We start from the raw sequence: 19,665 nt of genomic DNA on the forward strand, positions 1-19,665 counted from the left end.
AAGAGCGCATACTGCAATTATTGCATGCTATTACTGGCCAGGAATGGAGGAAGATATCTGCAAGAGGGTAAGTTGGCATTGTCAATGGATTCATAATGTTGTCTTTCGCTTCATTTATATTTTTGTGGAAGAATCATGACCTGCATTACAGTTGAAGGTTGCTTTCTTTCATGCCCCACAGAGGAGCTTAATGTGTGTAAAAGCAAACTTAGAAAGCTCTTCTGTGAATGTAACGCTGACCTTGTGCTGCACCACCCTTTGGTGTAACATGGCATATATGCTTGATAATATTGCTCCCAAAATAATTATGTGGACAAATCTCAACATGATTACACTTTCATTTTTGTTCTGTGTTTCTCAGATTTCCCAGTGCCCTCAGTGCCAAACAAAGAGGGCCAATTTAAAGGAAAAAAAGGAATATATTCCTATAAAGGTAAAGGAAGCAAAGGGCTGTAAGCTCTTGAGAAAATCAAAACTGACTTAATGCTAACGTTTTGTTTTTTTTTTTCTATTTAGGTTACAGAGCCTCTTGAGCTTGTAGGGATGGATCTGGTGGGTAAACTCACAAAAACAGAGGATGGTAATCAGTACATATATGTCATGGTTGATTATTTCACCAAATGGGCTGAGGCCTACTCATTAAAAAGTAAAACAGCAGAGGAGGTCACCAGTTGTATCCTTGATTTTTTCTACAAATTTGGTGCACCTAATAGACTGCTAACAGACCAAGGCTCAGAGTTCTGAAATAAGGTTACAGTCATGAAGATCGATTGGCCTTGAACGTATTGCATCTACCACGCTGACTTTTTCAATGAATTCTAGGTAAACTTCAAGCTGAGCGAACAGCTTGGCATAAAAAGAAGCCTTTGCGCCCCCTACCACCCACAGACAAATGGTCTCGTGGAAAAAACGAATTCCACAATACAATACAATACAAAGGTAAATTGTAGATAATTTGATATGCACTTTCCTAAGATCTGGAAATGTATATCTATCTGGAAAACACAGATGATCTTCTGTCTTCTAATACTTGATTTTTGTTTGTACATTTTAAGGTCCCTCAACAAAATGGTTGCTGACCATCCCAAGACTTGAGACGGCTACTTACAGTCTACCATGTTCAGTATCCGAACAAAAAAACAGTTGACTACCAAATACAGTCCATACTTTCTAATGTTTGGACGGAAAGCACGTTATCCTTCCCAAATACCATCTGAATATGAAGTAAGTCGTGACTCATGTAATTTTACTATTAACTGGAACCAGTTATGTTGTTTTATGTCTATCACGCACTCTGGGAGTCTTTCTTTTTTATTTTTTCCAGATAACAGAGGACAAGGTGAACAAACTAATGAACAACGAAGATACAATCGAAAGCCTAAAGCTTCGAAAAGAAACTTATGCCGAAGGGAAGAAAAATGTTAAGATAAGCCAAGAAAAGACGAGGAAGCGTAAAATGGAAAGAGGCTACACAGACAGCTTTGAAGTTGGGGACATGGTATTGAGGAAAAACATCCGCAATGAACAGAGGAAAGGGGGAAAACTTGGGAGGGACATGCTGGGGCCTTTCATAATCGTTAAGTTAGAGGGAAAAAGTGCATCCCTTTTGGGTGAAACGGGAAAGATTGTACCAAAAATCAACCTGGACCACTTGATTTATTTTGTCCAGCCAGAGGAGAGGATCCCCAGAAAACTTCACAAGCTGGATCCATCTGGCTGCCCCCTCTCCTCTGGTTGCCCCCTCCTCCCTGGCTGCATCCTCTCCCCTGGCTGCCCCCTCCTCCCTGGCTTCCCCCTCTCCTCTGGGTGCCCCCTCTTCCCTGGCTGCCTCTTCTCTGGTTGCCCCCTCCTCCCTGGCTGCCTCCTCTCCCCTGGCTGGACCATCCTCCCTGGCTGCCCCCTCTCCTCTGGTTGCCCCCTCCTTCCTGGCTGCCTCCTCTCCCCTGGCTGGACCCTCCTCCCTGGCTGCCCCCTCTGCATTGGCCAGTGAAGGGAGAGAACCCAAAGATGCAGAAAGTTGTGAGTGAAGTTTAACACTTGTTATATATTGCGTTGATAGAAAGGGTTTAATTGTTTCTCTTCCTTTTGCCAGTGATCAGAGAGGTATGGTCTGGCCGCCCTCAAGGGGTTCTTTGGGCTAAAGTGGGTCCATACAAAATTAGGTCAGACAGTCTAAAAAGTCTGGCCCCTGACCAGCAACTTGACAGCGAGGTGCTTTTTTAAAATTTAGTTCATCTGTTTTTCTTGTAACCCATAAAGATTTCCGTTAACTTTGAACTGCTGGTCTTTTTTCCACATAGATGGTAGATGCATTTTTAACACTGGTTGGGAGGAGAACCAAAACATTCATCATAGACTCCCTTGTGCTGCGTGTGGTGTGACGAGGCTCAAAGAGCATATATAGAAGGGTGAGTATGCCAGTTTTGCCCTCTGATAAAGTTATATGTTAAAAGTTAAAGGTATGTTTAATAAATTGTAGCCTACTTCTTGCCTTTTAGCTGAAACTGGGTGATCATGAGGTGGCAGCAGGAGCCATATGCCACAATAGGCACTGGAGGCTCGCTGTAAGTACAAATTTCAGATGAATATTAATACAACAAGAAGCATTTTGAAAATGAAGCTTGAGTTAAAAATGTACTTGCAATACCAGAAAGAAGGAAGGTGTCTATACATTGATCCCTTTGGGGCCAGTCAAGAGGACATAAACCACTGCAAAGAAGTAACAAGGTAAGTGAAGTATCTGCTGTTTGAGTTTCAACACAATGGCACGTTGGGTCACACTTAGAGGGTGCCAAGAAAATGTGATTATATTCCATAGTTAAGTGTCCCATGTGAATTACTTTAGATGCTTGCCTTAGTGTTAACCTGTTTATGTAATGGCCAAACTGAAACTTAAGTCTCTATATGTTTAGGGCACTAGTACGCAAGCACATAATGGCACTAGGGAGATGGACATGCGCCACAGTTGCGCACCCTATACAGAGGGATGCAACATCCTGTGGCATCTTTGTATGCAAGGTAACAATTTTTTTCTCTCTGTTGCCAGGCATTTTTAGAAAAGTATATCCTAATATTTCCCTTTGTTTACTTCACAGCTTGCAGAGCAAATCCTTGGCCAGAGTACCGTACAGTATGCTGTGCACCAACAGGCAGTGGCAGCAATGCGCCTAGAGCTTGTACTATCTTTGCTAAATAACACAGGTATCTAGTACCAGGTAAAAATACAATCTTTTCGATGTCTTGCGTTAGGCTACGGCTATGTTTTGTGTTTACAGATGACCTATCCGAGTTCTGTCGAGCCTGTGGTAGTCAAAGTTCTGGGGCTAGTATCGATAATTGGGTAAAAAAAATAATTTAACCTTTGTCTGGTGCAGGGCATGAAGTCTGAGATTGGCTGTGCGTGCGGACCCTTATAGGCTATCACTGAGTGACCTCTTACAGTCCCAAGGCTTAAGAACTAATGATTTCATTGATCTATCTTGCATGTCTTTTTCACGTTGTAGAGACACTGATGAAGCTCAAATAACAGGCAGGATAAGATTGTCACCTTGCACCTGACACACACCTAATGGTGTTTAAAAAAATATCTTTTGCATTATTTTGTTGTTCATACATAAACAGGTAATGTGTTCTTTGAAATAACATGTTAAACACAAGTCAATTTAAATATCTTTTTTTTTCAGATTGAGTGCACAGGCTGCGGGTGGTGGTACCACACCACCTGTGTGAATAACCCTTCGGCTGTGGGAGACTACTTCTGCGGAATTTGCTCTTAAATCTGAAAAGGACACTTTTTCCGCTGTCTCAAACTGCCCCACCAAACACTGAACACTATTAAGAAGTTTTGTTTTTTTTTTCAGGCTAAATCTAGTCGGTCCGTCATAGCCTTCCTTTAGTCAAACTCGTATAAAATTGGGCTGTTTTGTTCGTTCAGTTTGGCCCAATTGTAGTCAGTTAAAATATGACCGTATTACGGCAGCGTCTTTATAGAGACATCTTTTAAACGACAATTGAAGGCTTTTCACCTTTCAATTATATCTAGAAGTTGTTTAAACGTATATAGAGACATTTCAAACGCCCTTTCTACTCATTTTTGCTGGGTGTTTGATATATTTATGCGTAATGTTTACCTTGTATGTAGTCCTTCCTTCACAGTAACACCACATTGTGTCTGTGCATTAATTTATAACCTGCTCTTAGTCCTTCACAAGCACAGACACAGGCGTACACATGTAAATTGTATTGTTACGGTTATAATTATTGCTAATTCGGTTGTATTTTATATAAGTATTGTTTGCACATTTATTTTCTTACTTTGTATGCCAACTGTTTAAAAAAAAGTTTCTTATAATTTAACATTATAACTTGTGGAGTGTGCATTTAAGCTACATTTGGACAATAAACTCTTTGACCAATCAATCAGATGTGTTGTTTAAGTTGTTGATCATTGAACCTCTCCCCTTTAAAAAACAACACATTCAGGTATTTATTCATCATTCCATAGGCTACCTTTAATAGCCTTTATCATGGCCTTGGGACCTTACAATCATGCTACCTGTAGACATAATGAACAACAAGTACACCAAAGTATCCCACAGTTTTATTTGTAGGCTGTACAAACATACAACAGACCTAGTACAGATGATGTGAGAACAAAGCCAACGTTTTAAGAGTTTAAAGAAGTTTGCATTGCTTAAGACGGGTTTGGCACAGCCATGCTGTCCCGTCTCATGACTGTTATCTCCATATAGGTACTCACATGGGCTACTATTGCTTCCCCATCTCGTACTCGACAAATGAAGTGATGATATATCGACCAAACGTGAATATGCAGTGGCTGAATTTACGTGACTGTATGTATACAATGGTTGAAGGTGAGCGAGTATGCTACGACTGCATCACAAGTTAACACAGCGAGCATGGCTTTACCGATCTCTTGTATGAACACACCGCTGGCTAAATGTGCAGGTTTGAGAACAGATGAAGGTAAAAACTCTCACTAAAGCAGCATATTATCCAAGACAACGATACTGGGTGGAAATAACTGACTTAGTAGAACATACTTTTTCAGACACGACGTTCCATTGTTTGAGTTATTTTGCACAGGCATTTGTGCAGCCACCTACATAGTTCTTTAATGGGAATTCTTACTTAAAACTTACACTTGGACTCCATAAACTCACTTCTTGAAGCGGCGACGTCTGAAAAAGACAAATATTTCCGTCCGATCATTAAATACATACCAGGACTGTGTATTTCACTTAATTTCATTTGTAAACAAAGGTCCTCTGAGGCCACGCCCCTCCAACATCTGCCTCACTCTCACCAGTTAATTCAATGCCAGTTAATCTGTGACACTGGTTCATGGCAGATATAACAGCCTAAATAAATGAATAAATCATACTGGCCCAAAAGTGCGTCGGCACACCAGGAAATGCTCGGTATACCAGATAGCGAGTCCATCCCTGCAGAGTTGTCTTGAGTGTCTCCATTGTGAACAAATCCAGTATGGGGAGGGGGGCGGCTCTCTTCATTAGCAGTGTGCATGGCTAGCGAGTGGTGCGGGCTATATAAGACTCTACGAACTTCCTGCAACTCCGTTCATGTCGACAGTAGTAGAAAATAACTTAAGTCTTATCTGACATGATCTGAAAGCTGAACCTGTCATTCAAAAGTCTCTGTCCTTTATCCATTTCTGCTCGCTTGTACCGCATCATGACGGCACCGCTTCCTGGTCTGGCAAACTACAGGATGGGTTAAGGGTCATACAGAACGCGCATGCGTTAATCGTGCGACAAAAAATTTAGTGGCTTTAAAAGTAATTTGAGTTAACGCAATATTAACGCGTTAACTTTGACAGCCCTAGTTGAAACACAGAGATGGAAAGAAAAAAAGAAAAATCGCAGAGGCATTTATGTTTCCCCACTTGTGAAGGATTTGCCTATCAAATGTGTGAAAAACCAACAGTGAGTTAATTGAAGAGACACTAAAATATCTTTTGTATTTGTATGAGTGTATGCCATTTATACCTCCAGCTTCTACTGTTGTAGCGTAACTTAAGGCCAGAAATATGTGTAATATTTTAACTGGGCGCCAGACAGAAAATTAAGTCTATCATTAAAATCTCAGGATGGAGAAATATATTTAAGGCCTAAAGAAAATAACAATTCCGCTACAAAAGGAATAAAGGCCAAGAATCAATTATGTCTCTTTCAGGGCAACAGAACACAAAAATCCTTTAAGGACAGGGTTAACAGTACATCAACACAACCCTTTTCAATTAAGATAGATTACTCTATGCATTTCATCAATTAATAACAGAAATCAGTTCACTCAGGTAATGACTCCCATTGTCCCAACAGTTCAATATAACTCAAATGTCCCACAGCACAAACAAAACAATTTCAGTGTTCCCCAAGGTTTCAACAGTCCATAATTCAAACTTTCCTCAAACGCAAACAGTCCATAATTCAAATGTTCCCCCCTCCTCCCCAAAGTTCAAGCAAAATCAAATAAAATATTCCCCAAGTTCAAACAAAATCAAAACCCAATGTTCAATGGTCAAAGGCCCATTCAGCTTAAACCCAAATGGTGTGTGTCAGAGAATGTCGGGGTATACAGGAAATAAAAGGTGAAAGATAGGTGTGGGAGAGAAGGTAATGGGGTAAACTTGCAGTTAGAAGAGTCTGAGTCGGATCAGGAGGTTAACAACCCAAGACTAGAGGGTAATCCGTGCCACCAGAAGATTTCAGTGCCACCACAGACAGAGGATCTCACACTGCTCCAGGATTTCAGGTTCACATTTTTAGAAGGCTCCAAAGTAAAAAGGCTAATTGACTTTCTATGTGCTCTTTTCCCATTTTTAGCAGGTATATCACTTCTTTATACTTGTTATTTTTTTGTATTTGCACTCCTTCTGTTCTCTTTCACCCTCACTCCAGAAAGCCATTGGCTGTGTCCGAAATCACTCCCTATTCACTATATAGTGCACTATATAGTGAACACGCCATTTTGTAGTGGTGTCCGAATTCTGAGTGAGCATTGTTATTCACTAAATAGTGCACTCATTCTATCCCACAATTCATTGTGAAAAGTAGTGAACAACCGATGGTCACTAGCCCAGCAATATTTAGCATAATGCATCGCGGTTGCTGCTCTCAAACATGATGGACGAATGAGGGGAGCACAGGAACATATATAAAAACTTTTCTGAATGCTTTTTTGTTTTGTTTTTAGTTGGTTTTACCAAATCTGTAAGAAAATACTAAGGATTCAAAACGGAGTAACTTTTTCCCCCTATAATGATTACAAGACATGAGACCATCATCTTTTGCAAAAATAAGGGATAATACACACAAAACGTGTATTATTTTGTCAATATAGAGACAACTTTTTTTATCTATTAGTATAATTATTTTTTTGTGAAAATACGTTACATTTTGTAGCAGTTTTCATTGAAATTCTACCGTTAATTTCGATCCTCAGCCATTGTCAAGGAAATTTATGAGCCATTGCTGCTAGACTTTTAATTGTAAGATGGCGATGACGTCATCACCCGCGGCCGGAGTAGTGTCTGAAATCATTTTTGTGTTTTGCAGTTGAGTCAACTATGTAGTCCACCATGCTGCTCGCTATAGAGTGGATAGGGAGTAGGGAATGAGTGTATGGTTTCGGACACAGCCATTGTCTCCCTTCTTCTCCTCACTCAGATCACAGGTGTCTACAATTAACACACTCTCCTCTGCTTCACCACACCCCCTCCCTCTCACTACTCTGCTGTGCAGCAGGAATCACCTGTCTGCCACACTGTATAAAACTTAAGAAAAAAATCATTTCAACCCCTAACTCTATTGAAGTCTTCATAAATGACTGTGATGTGTCATATATGCTCAAAACTGTATTCCAGGTACATACCATTTTATATCCAAATGATTCAAATAAGGTACTTAAATACTATATGTCTTAAACTAGACAGCTTTTATATCAAGTATGAGCCATATATTATATTGGAATAATTAAAAAAAAACATACAAGGAAACTTAACTTAGACCAGTACATTTTATGTGGCAAATACATGTGTCTCTAGAGGGGCATGAAAGGAAACACATTGAACATTGTGTAAGCCAAATTGTATATCCAGAAGACGAAAATGGAGGATTTGGGAGGTTTAAATGGGCTCAGCGGAGTCAAGACGTGACAAGTCTGGCCAGCAGAGCATTTCTACCCTCAGGTACAGTAATAAACTCATTTATGTTATGACTTTTAGGACACAGAAGATGGTGGAACACAGAAAACAAAAGGAAACCCTAATGTGGAAAAAAGAAGAACTTGAAAACCCACAATCCCACCAACAAAAATAGTAATGGTAAACAATTGCTTTCATGGAAGTATATGTTCATGAGATCATTGAAAAAAAAAATGAAAAGTATATTTATGATGTGTCTCAATTACAGATAGCTTAATATTCTGTGGTGAATAGAAACTGGATTTCCTCTTGGGCCTTTTTATGTAGGCATCAGCAAAAAGATGGACCTTAAGAAAAAATAGAAAAAACATCTAAAAAGACATATCATTACCCCAGTAATATTTGTTTTCTTTAATAAAACCTTTACAAATAGATACAGACAGACACACCCCTGCACACACCCTCATCAGCACACACACCAACACCCCAACCCACAAACGTGCACACACACCCCATTATCCAACATCAAAAGCAAGAACTGTGACTTGTTTTTATTACTGAATAAACGGAGTGTGTGTGAAGCTGGACATGAAAAAGACACACACACATGATTGTGTACACATGATGAACAATTTCCTGAGCGATGCATCCTGCCACTGTATTGCACAATGTTGTTTTCGTACAATTTGTTACAATAAATGCATGCCCAATCTCTTGTTTTGACTGAGAGCTGCAAAATCCCAAGACAAGTCACTTAGAGAAAGAAACAGATTCGACCTTTTGCAATGCAAAAAACTTGCATCAAAACCAGTATTACACTTAACACCTGCAACATTTACCTGCCAAGTACACGTCAACATCTCATATCAAAATATTACATGCACAAAAATAAGGCTTTGGTCTTCTTATAATGCTCACAAAAAGCTGCCAATAAGGTAAGCAAATTTCACCTGTCAGGTGTGCTGAAATGAGATGCATCTACATTAGAACATATTTTAAGACATTCAGCAAGTACAATTTTCTTGCCTCACTGGCAGATATTAAGTTATCTCAAACAATGGGGGCCTTATTTTATGCTTAATTCACCTTGAATAAAGATGCTTTTCTGGACTTTTCTGGTAAATATGGCTTACAATAAATGTAATAAGACAATTTTTTAAAAGGCATTAGGCAAATGAATAAGTGAAAGTTTAGGTTTTGCAGTGGGTTAGTTTGGTTTAATGGAATTACATCGCTTTTATTTTGCATCCATACAACAATCAAGTCAGAAAGGTATTTTGCAGACTGATCCTTAGAAATCATTAGAGAAAAAGCAGCAGCTCAACATTGTTTCAGATTCCAAACAAGCAAACACACAGGATATTACAGAGCCTTTACTGTTCAGGAAACACAACCAGCAACAAAAGGGATGACATGGCAAACAGCAGGTGAATTAACATGTCAAAAAAAAGAAAAACAGTACATACCAAAGTCCGTGTAGCTAGGTGTCCACTAGAAGCTCTGATTTAAGCCAACGTGAGACAGAGAAGTTGAGCTGAAATGATCCTGGCTGATGTGTATCAGAGTCTGCATCTGTGAGGGTGGAGGTGGTGAGAGCAACTATACATTTTTTCTGCAGGGAGGGAACTAATTCCCAATTCTCAATAAAAAAAAAAGAAAACTAAATATATTGGAAGGGGGAGCTGAAGGAAAGTGGCTATATCAACAAAAGTGCTAACTCATTGTGGTTGAAAACACTATGTATGATCCTCAGAGGTGCAGTGTTCAGACCAGTTTGGCCACAGTGGAGTGATTCAACATACCTGATGACAAACAGAAATAAACTCCAAAATGCTGTGATGAATCATAGCACAACAAAGCACAGGCACAGGGATTCATAATTACATTTCTTTAATATATTTACCAAGGAATGTTTTTAACACAAGAGTAGGGCATAAAAGATCTGATCCTTAAAGCAAAAATATTACACAAACATTTTATACAAACACATAAATATAAAAAAAGGTCTTTGTCTGCTGTTTTCACTGAACAGATGTTGGCAAATCCTACCACAGCACATTAAAACTTGGCTTTAACGGAATTCACATTCGCTGCACTGAGCACAATCAAAGAACAATAATGTTATTCACAAAACACAAGGATGTTGGAACCACACTTTATTACAGAGAAGGAAAACAAAAGCCAAGAGCAGGAGAGTTTCATCCCTGCGTGTATGAACACACACTTGGGAAAGAAGATGAAGATGTGTTCTGAGTTATTACAGTTAACGCAGAAGCCAATGGATTTTATTTCAGAGAACTGTGCTGTGTCTAAAAGAGAGAAGGGAATGTTTTAAACAGGAGGACCAGTGATGAATGTGTGAGATTTGAAAGAGTTTGCCAGAATATACAAATAGATCTTGCACGGATTATTTTTCCTTTGGTTAGAACTGGAGAAATAAAATACAGCATGAAATACACAGATATCAATATTAATCTTGATGCCAGAATCAAACTTTTCTATTACAGTCCAAATCCTTCATCTGGAGAAACCTGGAACTTGAATTACTAGGACGTAATAATAAGACGTTTTTTCTTCCATTCAGAGGGGAGATGAAGCTGCTGTGGTTCCATGATACATTTATAAAAATAGTTTTCTTTTATTACCAGCAGAGCTGGGTGGAGGGGATCTCCATCAGTAGTACATTGGCCCTGCAGAGCTCAGCTGCATGGCTCCTCAGAACGGGGAGAGGCTCAGCACTTTGATATTGATGTGTCCACTGTTGATGTGGTGGGGAACCTCAGGACGGTTCATGTTCTTTATGGCAAAGACGGCGCGAGCAAGTGCAGCCTACAGACCTCCCCGACATACAAAAATAAACCTGGAAAACCCCTTTAAGACACTGTGAAAACCATCCATCCATCCATCCATGTTCTCAGCCAATTATCCTGTTTGTGGTCGTGGCTGGAGGCTGGAGCCTATCCCAGCTTTCATTGGGTAAGAGGCGGGGTGCAGCAGCAGAGGGCTCCTGATGGGGGACAAAAAGTGACTTCTGCATAGAGAAATTCTATCTATTTACACTATATTGCTAAAAGTATTTGCTCACTTGCCTTGACTGTCATATGAACTTAAGTGACATCCCATTCCTAATCCAAAGGGTTTAATATGAAGTCAGTCCACTCTTTGCAGCTGTAACAGCTTCAGCTCTTCTTGAAAGGCTTTTCACAAGGTTTAGGAGTGTGTTTATGGGAATTTTTGATCATTCTTCCAGAAGCGCATTTGTGAGGTCACACACTGATGTTTGACGAGAAGGCCTGGCTCTCAGTCTCCGCTCTAATTCATCCCAAAGGTGTTCTATCAGGTTGAGATCAGGACTCTGTGCAGGCCAGTCAAGTTCATCCACACCAAACTCTCTCATCCATGTCTTTATGGACCTTGCTTTGTGCACTGGTGCACAGCCATGTTGGAACAGGAAGGGGCCATCCCCAATCTGTTCCCACAAAGTTGGGAGCATGGAATTGTCCAAAATCTCTTGGTATGTTGAAGCATTCAGAGTTCCTTTCACTGGAACTAAGGGGCCAAGCCCAGCTCCTGAAAAACAACCCCACACTGTAATCCCCCCTCCACCAAACTTTACACTTGGCACAATGCAGTCAGACAAGTACCACTCTCCTGGTAGCCACCAAACCCAGACTCGTTCATCAGTTTGCCAGATGGAGAAGTGCTATTCGTCATTCCAAGGAACACGTCTCCTGCGTCGCCACCGTCCAGTGGTGGCATGTTTTACACCACTGCATCTGATGCTTTGCGTTGCACATGGTGATGTATGGCTTGGATGCAGCTGCTTGGTCATGGAAACCCATTTCATGAAGCTCTCTACGTATTGTTCTTGAGCTAATCTGAAGGCCACATGAAGTTTGGAGGGCTGTAGTGATTGACTCTGCAGAAAGTTGGCGACATCTGTGCACTATGCACCTCAGCATCCGCTGACCCTGCTCTGTCATTTTACGTGGCCTACCACTTTATGGCTGAGTTGCTGTCGTTCCCAATCGCTTCCACTTTGTTATAATACCACTGACAGTTGACTGTGGAATATTCAGGAGCAAGGAAATTCCACGACTGGACTTGTTGCACAGATGGCATCCTATCACAGTACCACGCTGGAATTCACTGAGCTCCTGAGGGCGACCCATTCTTTCACAAATGTTTGTAGACACAGTCTGCATGCCTAGGTGCTTGATTTTATACACCTGTGGACATGGAAGTGATTGGAACACCTGATTTCAGTTATTTGGATGGGCGAGTGAATACTTTTGGCAATATAGTGTACATGTGCCTCACAGTGGGAGTCTTTATCTGTCAGGCAAGACATGATTTACCAGGAATGATGTAGAAGTGTTTGACAAAGAAACAGTCTCTGCTATAGAATATCAAAATTAGAACATTTGCCTTTATATCAGTGCTTTGTGCATTTTTACATATATGTATTGTCTGTTATTTGATCCTGATCACCATCTGGATCCAGGAATTTTTTAAAGGATTCTTTACTATTGGGAGATAGGACTAATAGCAGAGGTCTGCGCTGTTACCACTTTACACCAGAAGATGGTGGACATGAGTAACTTATTCAATGTTTTGGAGTTTATAGAATTTGAAAATCGCACGCCCGGTCGAGGAGACAAGTTGGAGCGTAACAGAGAGAAAGACAGTGAACTGTAGCGATAATACTCACAATGCTGGGAGGAATAGAGGAATATTCACCCTCTGCCATGACTTCCAGTCATCTGGTGAGACCGTGGGTGCTTCCGCCATGACAGTCCACATGTAGCGAAGCAATGCTTTGCCTTGCTGTGTCTCCACCCCACCAGGGAGGCGACTTAGATTTTGGGAGTGATCCGGATCACCGTCTGGATCCAGGAATGTTTTTAAAGGATTCTTCACTATTGGAAGATAGGGCTGATGGCGGAGGTCTGCGCTCTCTGAGTGCTTTTCTAGTTTTAACAATGTGTGCATATTTCTAAAACACAATACAGTTTAAAAGTTGGGACACCAAATATCTTGTTTTTGCTCTGAATTTAACTGACTATAAGCTGAAAAGGATTTCTGTATTATGGTACTCTATATTCATTCACATTTTACAAAAATGCCCCAACTTTTTGGGGTTTGTTTGTTGTAATGGTTTCATGCTTGCATGTATTGTAAAAAGTCTGTTTTAAGTCTGACAAAAAACAAATCAGTTTTTTTCAACATCATGAGAACATACTGATAGATTGAAAGTTTAGGGGCTTTGGGGGCCTCCTACCCATTTTAGCCTGATTACACTGGTCTTACAACTGAATGTAATTACATGACTCATTTTCCACACTTACAAGTAATAAAACATCTGTAAAGCTCTATCAGTTTTAAGCTTGAAGTGTGTATAACGGGAAGAAAGAAAAGTGTCTCTGCCTATCTTTCTCCTCTACCACTGGGTAATGATAGCAAATCACAGCTCAAGGTGTGCCAACATTTTATGGAGTTCACATACTTTTTACATAACACCCCCAAAAGGGAAAAAAAAAAAAAAAAAAAAAAAAAAACAAGAGGCAGAGTAAAAACTTTAAAAGGCATGTTTATTTGTTATGGACACTTTTTGTCCGGTAATGTCAAATCAGAAAGGGATTTTTTAAAGTTTGAAGTGGGGTTATATATGAGGTTCTTATCAGTACAAATGTCATATGGATAACAGTTAACATGATCTGTGTTTGGAGAAGCAAGAAGAGACCAAGATATGTACTGCTGCATACAAGGTCACAAGAAACATGAACTTAGGCCATTTAAAAGTCTTACACGTATAAGAAATTGTTGTTTAATGACAAGTGTGCGATAATGGGTTAATTTCAAATGTGAATACAATACATGCTGATAAAACATGTCTGGTAATTCTCAAACTGTGCCTTTTTCATTATATTTTGCTATTATAGATGACTTTTAAAGCAATACGATTACAGACTTCTCAGACTTTTCTTAAATTAGTCCACTTACAAGCTGAGGAAAACAGTGCTCTATGCCATTTACAGAATGGAGATAAGGACTTGGGTTATTTGTTTTGCACATTGGCAGAATATTGAAATAAACTGCTTCTGGATTTCCTAGTGTAGTAATTTGAAGCCAGAACATGCAACCAAAACATCAATGTCCAGGTACATTGAGTCTGGGACCAGATTGTCAATGTCTGGGTTCAGATCATCAGTGAGTGGCAGTGTTAATTTGGTCGACTAAAACTATGACTAAAAATGTTCATGGACAGCCTTTTTTCCATGATGAAAACTCTGTGATGACTAAAATGGGCAAAAAGGAAGTTTAGTTTTTGTCAATATGACTAAAACTAGACTAAAATGTAATGTAGTTTTTGTCTGACAGTCAAAACCTGTGATATTTCACCATTGAGGGTAAATCTGTCAAAATACAATGCATCAGGCACCCCAGGTTTGGCAGAGTGTATAAAACACACTACCATGATTTGGTATGAGATTCAGGTAAGAGAATAAATGCTTGGGCTAAAAGTAAAGACTAAACTATGAGGACTTTTTATGGACTAAAACTAGACTAAATGTTTTTGAGTTTTCATCAACTAAAACTAAAAAGGATAGAAATGACTAAAATGTGACAAAATCTAAAGGACATTTAATGGGCCTGGGTCTAGATCACCAATGTCTGGGTCCAGATCATCAGTGTATGGGTCCAGACCATCATTTTTGAGGTCCAGATCATTACTGTCTGGGTCCAGATATTAGTGTCGAGGTCCAAATCATCTCTGCTTTGGTCCATATTATCAGTGCTGGGCCCAGATCAGTGGTATCTCAAATACAATCTATATTTAGTGGTCCATGGCTCTACTGTTCATCTTTTGTCTGGTTGTTTCAAAGGTGATGTGGCACATTTTTTTACGTCACCATCTGATACAGGCTGCTTATTTATAGTAGATGATTATAGTGATTACATTCATTATGTATCCCTTGCAGTGCAGAAAAAGAGAGCTTGTCATTTGAACTGCACTGGTGTCCTTATATGGACTCCTCAGTGAACCATTTCAGCACATCGGCTTTGTTCTCCGTCACCCACTTGATGTTTGCCGTGGTCTTCTCTATTGCCTGCTCCATGGCCAAGGTAGCAGAGCCAAAACCAGCATCGATGTTGTCATCTTTAAATTTCTTCAGCTGGACAGAGACACAAAAAAAGCAAAAAAAAAAGAGGAACTGAATTTCTGCATTTGTTTTCTTTCATTTCATCTGAGCATCTTTTGGGAATTACAGTGTGTATCTGTGTGATTGTGGCTGTGTGTGCTAAATACCTCCTGCAACTCAAACTCTGTGGAAAATCTTGGTGTGATTCCATTGATGAGATCAGCAAAGGAGAACGATCCTTTTCCATACCTTGAAAAAAAATTTGGTTAAAAACACCAAATACCTGTTGCTGTAAAAGAAAAGGTGTGTTGGAGGCAGAAACAGTCTAGACTTATCAATTCATTCATGGTTACTTATCTTAAATATTCATCTCAAATCTCAAAAGAATTGGATATGTTTAAACTGTAAAGTTGTTATTGTTGGGTTTAAAGAAATGCTTGATACTAAGCAAACTGGACAGCTAGGGAAAAGTGTATTAAAGATGACATATAGCTCTTTTCCACCTTTAAACACAGTTCTCTGCAGTCTTAGACCTTGTCCACATGGAGACAAAAAGAATATATTTCCTTTTTACTGTATAAACAGTTTCCATAAACATGTGATGGTTTCAGGAAATGTCCATGAAAGCACAGAACCACTGAAAACAACTGAAAATGCTGCAGTATATATGCCAACCCTGTAAGTGGCACTGTAACGCTGCCACGAAAAAGAGCATGCATATGAAGCTTTTGCGCCGTACACAGACACAAGAACAAGTGGATCTAAAAACATCTGGTGTATGCTGTGTATGCTTATGTTGCAGCTGTTGCAGTCAATGAAGTTCATTTTTCCTCTCATTAGTCTACACTCAGTAAAATCCTCTCAAGCTCAGTGTTGGATGGGGACCGCTGGTGAACTGTCGTTTTGAGGTCTCTTGAACAGATGTCCGATAGGGTTCAAGTCAGGGCTCTGGCTGGGCCACGTTCACAGAGTCGTCTTTATGCCACTCCTGTGTTATCTTGACTGTGTGCTTAGGGTCATTGCCATGTTGGAAGGTGAACCATCGGCCTAGTCAGAGGTCCTGAGCGCGGCGGAAAAGGATTTCATTGAGAATAACTCTGTACTTTGCTCCTTTTAGCTTTCCCTCAACCAGTCTCTCAGTCCCTGCTGCTGAAACACCCCCACAGCATGATGCTGCCACCCCCATGCTTCAGTGCTGGGATGGTATTGGGCAGACCAAAGAAACTTCTTTCTCACAGTCTGAGAATCCATGTGCTCTTTTGCTATCTCCAAGTGGGGTTTTGTGTTCTGCACTGAGGAGAGGCTTCCATCTCCACAAAGGATCTCTGGAGTTCAGTCAGTAACCATTGTGTTCTTGGTCCCCTCTCTTACTTGGGCCCTTCCCCCCCGATTGCTCAGTTTGGCAGAGTGATCAGCTCTTGGACGAGTGCTGGTTGTGCCAAACCTCTTCCATTTTGGAATTATGGAGGTCACTGTGCTCTTGGGAACCCTCAGAGCAACAGATTTTTTTTGTAGCCTTCTTCTGATCTGCACCTTGCAACAATCCTGTCTCTGAGCTCTGTAGGCGGTTCCTTTGACCTCATGGCTTAGTTTTTGTTCTGATATGCATTGTCAGCTGTGAGGCCTTCTATAAAGAGGTGTGTGATTTTCCAAATCACATGCAATCAGTTTAGTTTACCACAGCTGGACTCTAATCAAGGTGTAGAAAACATCTTAGCAACGATCAAGAGGATGGGAGGAACCTGAGCAAAATTTCAAGAGTTGTTGCAAAGGGTCTGAATACTGAAGTCAATGTGATATTTCATGTTTTTTTGACAAATCTGCAAAAATTTCTAGAACTCTGCTTTCATTTTGTCATGATTGGGTACTGGGTGTAGATTAATGACAATAAAAATGAATTCAAACAATTGCAGGATCAGGCTTGAACATAACAAAAAGGGAGGGGGTCTGAATGCTCTCTGAATGCACTGTAGACACCTGTTCAAAATAAAGTCTGATTTTAGACACTGAAACAAATATAAAGTTTTAGGATTAATTTAACTTTTCATTTAAAACTGATGAATTAGTTCTTTGAGTAATGAGCTCTTACTGCTCAAAAATGTAGCTCCATCTGGCTCTGATAAAGTTCCAGGCCAGTGGCATCCCCACAACATTTCCAGCGATGGATGAGATGGTCAAGGTGGCGTCCTGTTTACGGATCTTGGTCGGGTCTAGAGAGTAATCCAGATACCTGATCCGACAAAAATGATAGAAGAAGTTACTCCCAACACATTGTCCCAAACATGTGACATGGAAGAAGTAGCAGCTGAGATTAGTAGATGTCCATGTTAAGACAGCTGGTTGTTCTAAAATACTCAAATCATAACAGAATAAAAAAATCAGACTAACGATTGAATGGCTGCAAACAGAGAGTTTACTAGATGACTGGCAGGAAAAGGTGGAGATTGACTCAGACCAGGCAGTGACACCAGTCATATTATTAAGTCATAATCCTACATTTAAAGAAAACAACGTTATAATGTACAGTTAATGAACCTTATGAAGTTCTTATTTGATTGAAAAGACTTCCCAGTTAAAGTCAGCACATGACCAGCCAAGGTGAGTTGAGTGATTCACAGGTTGTGGTTCTGTACTTCACAACTATAAGCACTGCCATAGGCAGAGAGCTCAGGTATTGCACTGTTGGCTGGCAGGATTGTAAACTCCACATGGCATAAACAGATTGTTCTGAAAGAGCTGCACAGCTTAGAAACTACCCTTCAGATATTATCACACAGGAAGACAGTTTAAACCTTTTACAAGAACTCTAGAAGACAACCAAAACAGTCTGCTTATCTATATTCCATTTTTTTTTTTGTAAGCCAGATGGACTGTTGTTAAAGGTACCAGAAAAGTTTATCAGGTTCTTCCTAATCCCATTCTTAACAGTATCCTGTGGTTTAATGAAAATAAGGTTGTTGTCTTCTGCAATGTGAAAACAGTTGAACAAAGCTCCTTAGACTAGCTGATAAGGCTGCTACACACATCTGGTTCGTGCAGACACACACCTGTTCAAAAGCCAGGGTTCTCTTGAGCAGGCCATAGCTGATAGTAGCTTGTTGGATTCAGTTGCCAGAGAGGTTTCCTTGAACATTTTCCAGGCAAATTCCCATTCTTCCACTCCTCCATAAGCTATGGCATTGCAATAAACTACGCCCTTCAGGTTGGGATGGATGCTGGTCAACACAGAGCAGATTAGAGAAAACCAAACATGCAGAATCACTTCTCACGTCAAGGCACCAGCCTTGACGTGAGAAGTGTTTTATAATGCTGTCTGTTGGTCTGTACTCACGGATTGTTCTGTGGATTTTCCATCCACTGTCTGAACCAGCCTTTAACCAGGTCTCTGCAACCCTCCACATTTGTACTGCAGGCCATACGAATGGCATTGATCTGATTATACCTGAAAAAAAGAACTTTTGAGAAACCTGGGAAATAATCCCTTTTTTTGAAAATCCTCTAAATTGCATTAGCGCAAGCACAGTTAAAAAAGAACTTAGAAAAAACACAAAAGCTTTTCATCTTGCAGCTCTCTGTGCCACTAAAAATTCTATCTGAATGTGTAGAAAAATGCGCTGATATGACATTGTGGAGTAGGTGTGATGTTTATCCTGTGTGCATGGAACAAGCTCAGCAGAAGGATATCAACATCTTCCCCAATATCAGAGACACACTGCACCAAAAACTTTAGACTTTCAACCAGGCCTTATGCCAGCTGTACTAAAAGGCCCTATGTGTTTTCTTGTTCATATGAAACTTATATACCAGAGGGCTTGTGGTAAAGCCAACCATTTAATTAAACATAACACTGTTTTAAAGTATTTTTTCCTTGTCAAGTCACTTTTAGTATTAAAGAAGCATCTTCTGGAGATAGACATCTTACTGATCAGTGTGTCCTGCAGGAACTTTGGTCCAGTTGTCTGTAATTTTCTTGAAGTGCTCAAAAAGTGGCTGGATTTGTTTCTTGAGGTATGCCTGAAATTCAAATACATAAATCCATGTAGGCTTTATGTGCATGTATTTCAGACTTTAACAATGGGATATTTGCAATCTTTGTATCTGAGTAGGCAGTTAAAGACATTATTAACCTGTAAAGCTCCATAAACCTCAGTGCGGTCAAACATGAGGATGTAGTACTTGAGGTTTCCCAGAGCTGACATCCAGGGGATGTAGTCTCTCTCCATGGACAGGTATTTGGTTGTTCTCAAGGCCAGTGTTGTAGTGATTATTTTTGCTCTACACAAACAGAATAAATTATTCACCAAAATAAATGAACAATGCATGATATCCTTCAAA

General features: G+C 40.0%; 2 protein-coding genes across 2 annotated transcripts in view; both read right to left on the bottom strand.

Moving 5' to 3' along the window:
* LOC121513646 (aminopeptidase N-like) overlaps positions 1 to 9,838 on the bottom strand; it is a 45,658-nt gene extending 35,820 nt beyond the window's left edge. The window contains exon 1 of the mRNA XM_041793533.1: positions 9,652 to 9,838. The gene's annotated coding sequence lies outside the window, so the exon portion shown is untranslated. The remainder of the gene's footprint in view (positions 1 to 9,651) is intronic.
* A 3,942-nt stretch (positions 9,839 to 13,780) lies between these two features.
* The window catches only part of LOC121513619 (aminopeptidase N-like), a 42,517-nt gene continuing 36,632 nt past the window's right edge, over positions 13,781 to 19,665 (bottom strand). Inside the window, exons 15-21 of the mRNA XM_041793489.1 lie at positions 19,458 to 19,605; positions 19,253 to 19,344; positions 18,662 to 18,772; positions 18,378 to 18,545; positions 17,420 to 17,560; positions 15,498 to 15,579; positions 13,781 to 15,363 (exon numbers count right to left, since the gene is read on the bottom strand). Of these exons, the coding sequence (XP_041649423.1) occupies positions 15,211 to 15,363; positions 15,498 to 15,579; positions 17,420 to 17,560; positions 18,378 to 18,545; positions 18,662 to 18,772; positions 19,253 to 19,344; positions 19,458 to 19,605 (895 nt within the window). The 3' untranslated portion in view covers positions 13,781 to 15,210. The remainder of the gene's footprint in view (positions 15,364 to 15,497; positions 15,580 to 17,419; positions 17,561 to 18,377; positions 18,546 to 18,661; positions 18,773 to 19,252; positions 19,345 to 19,457; positions 19,606 to 19,665) is intronic.

This window comes from Cheilinus undulatus, linkage group 1 (assembly GCF_018320785.1).
Source record: "Cheilinus undulatus linkage group 1, ASM1832078v1, whole genome shotgun sequence".
Lineage (NCBI taxonomy): Eukaryota > Metazoa > Chordata > Actinopteri > Labriformes > Labridae > Cheilinus > Cheilinus undulatus.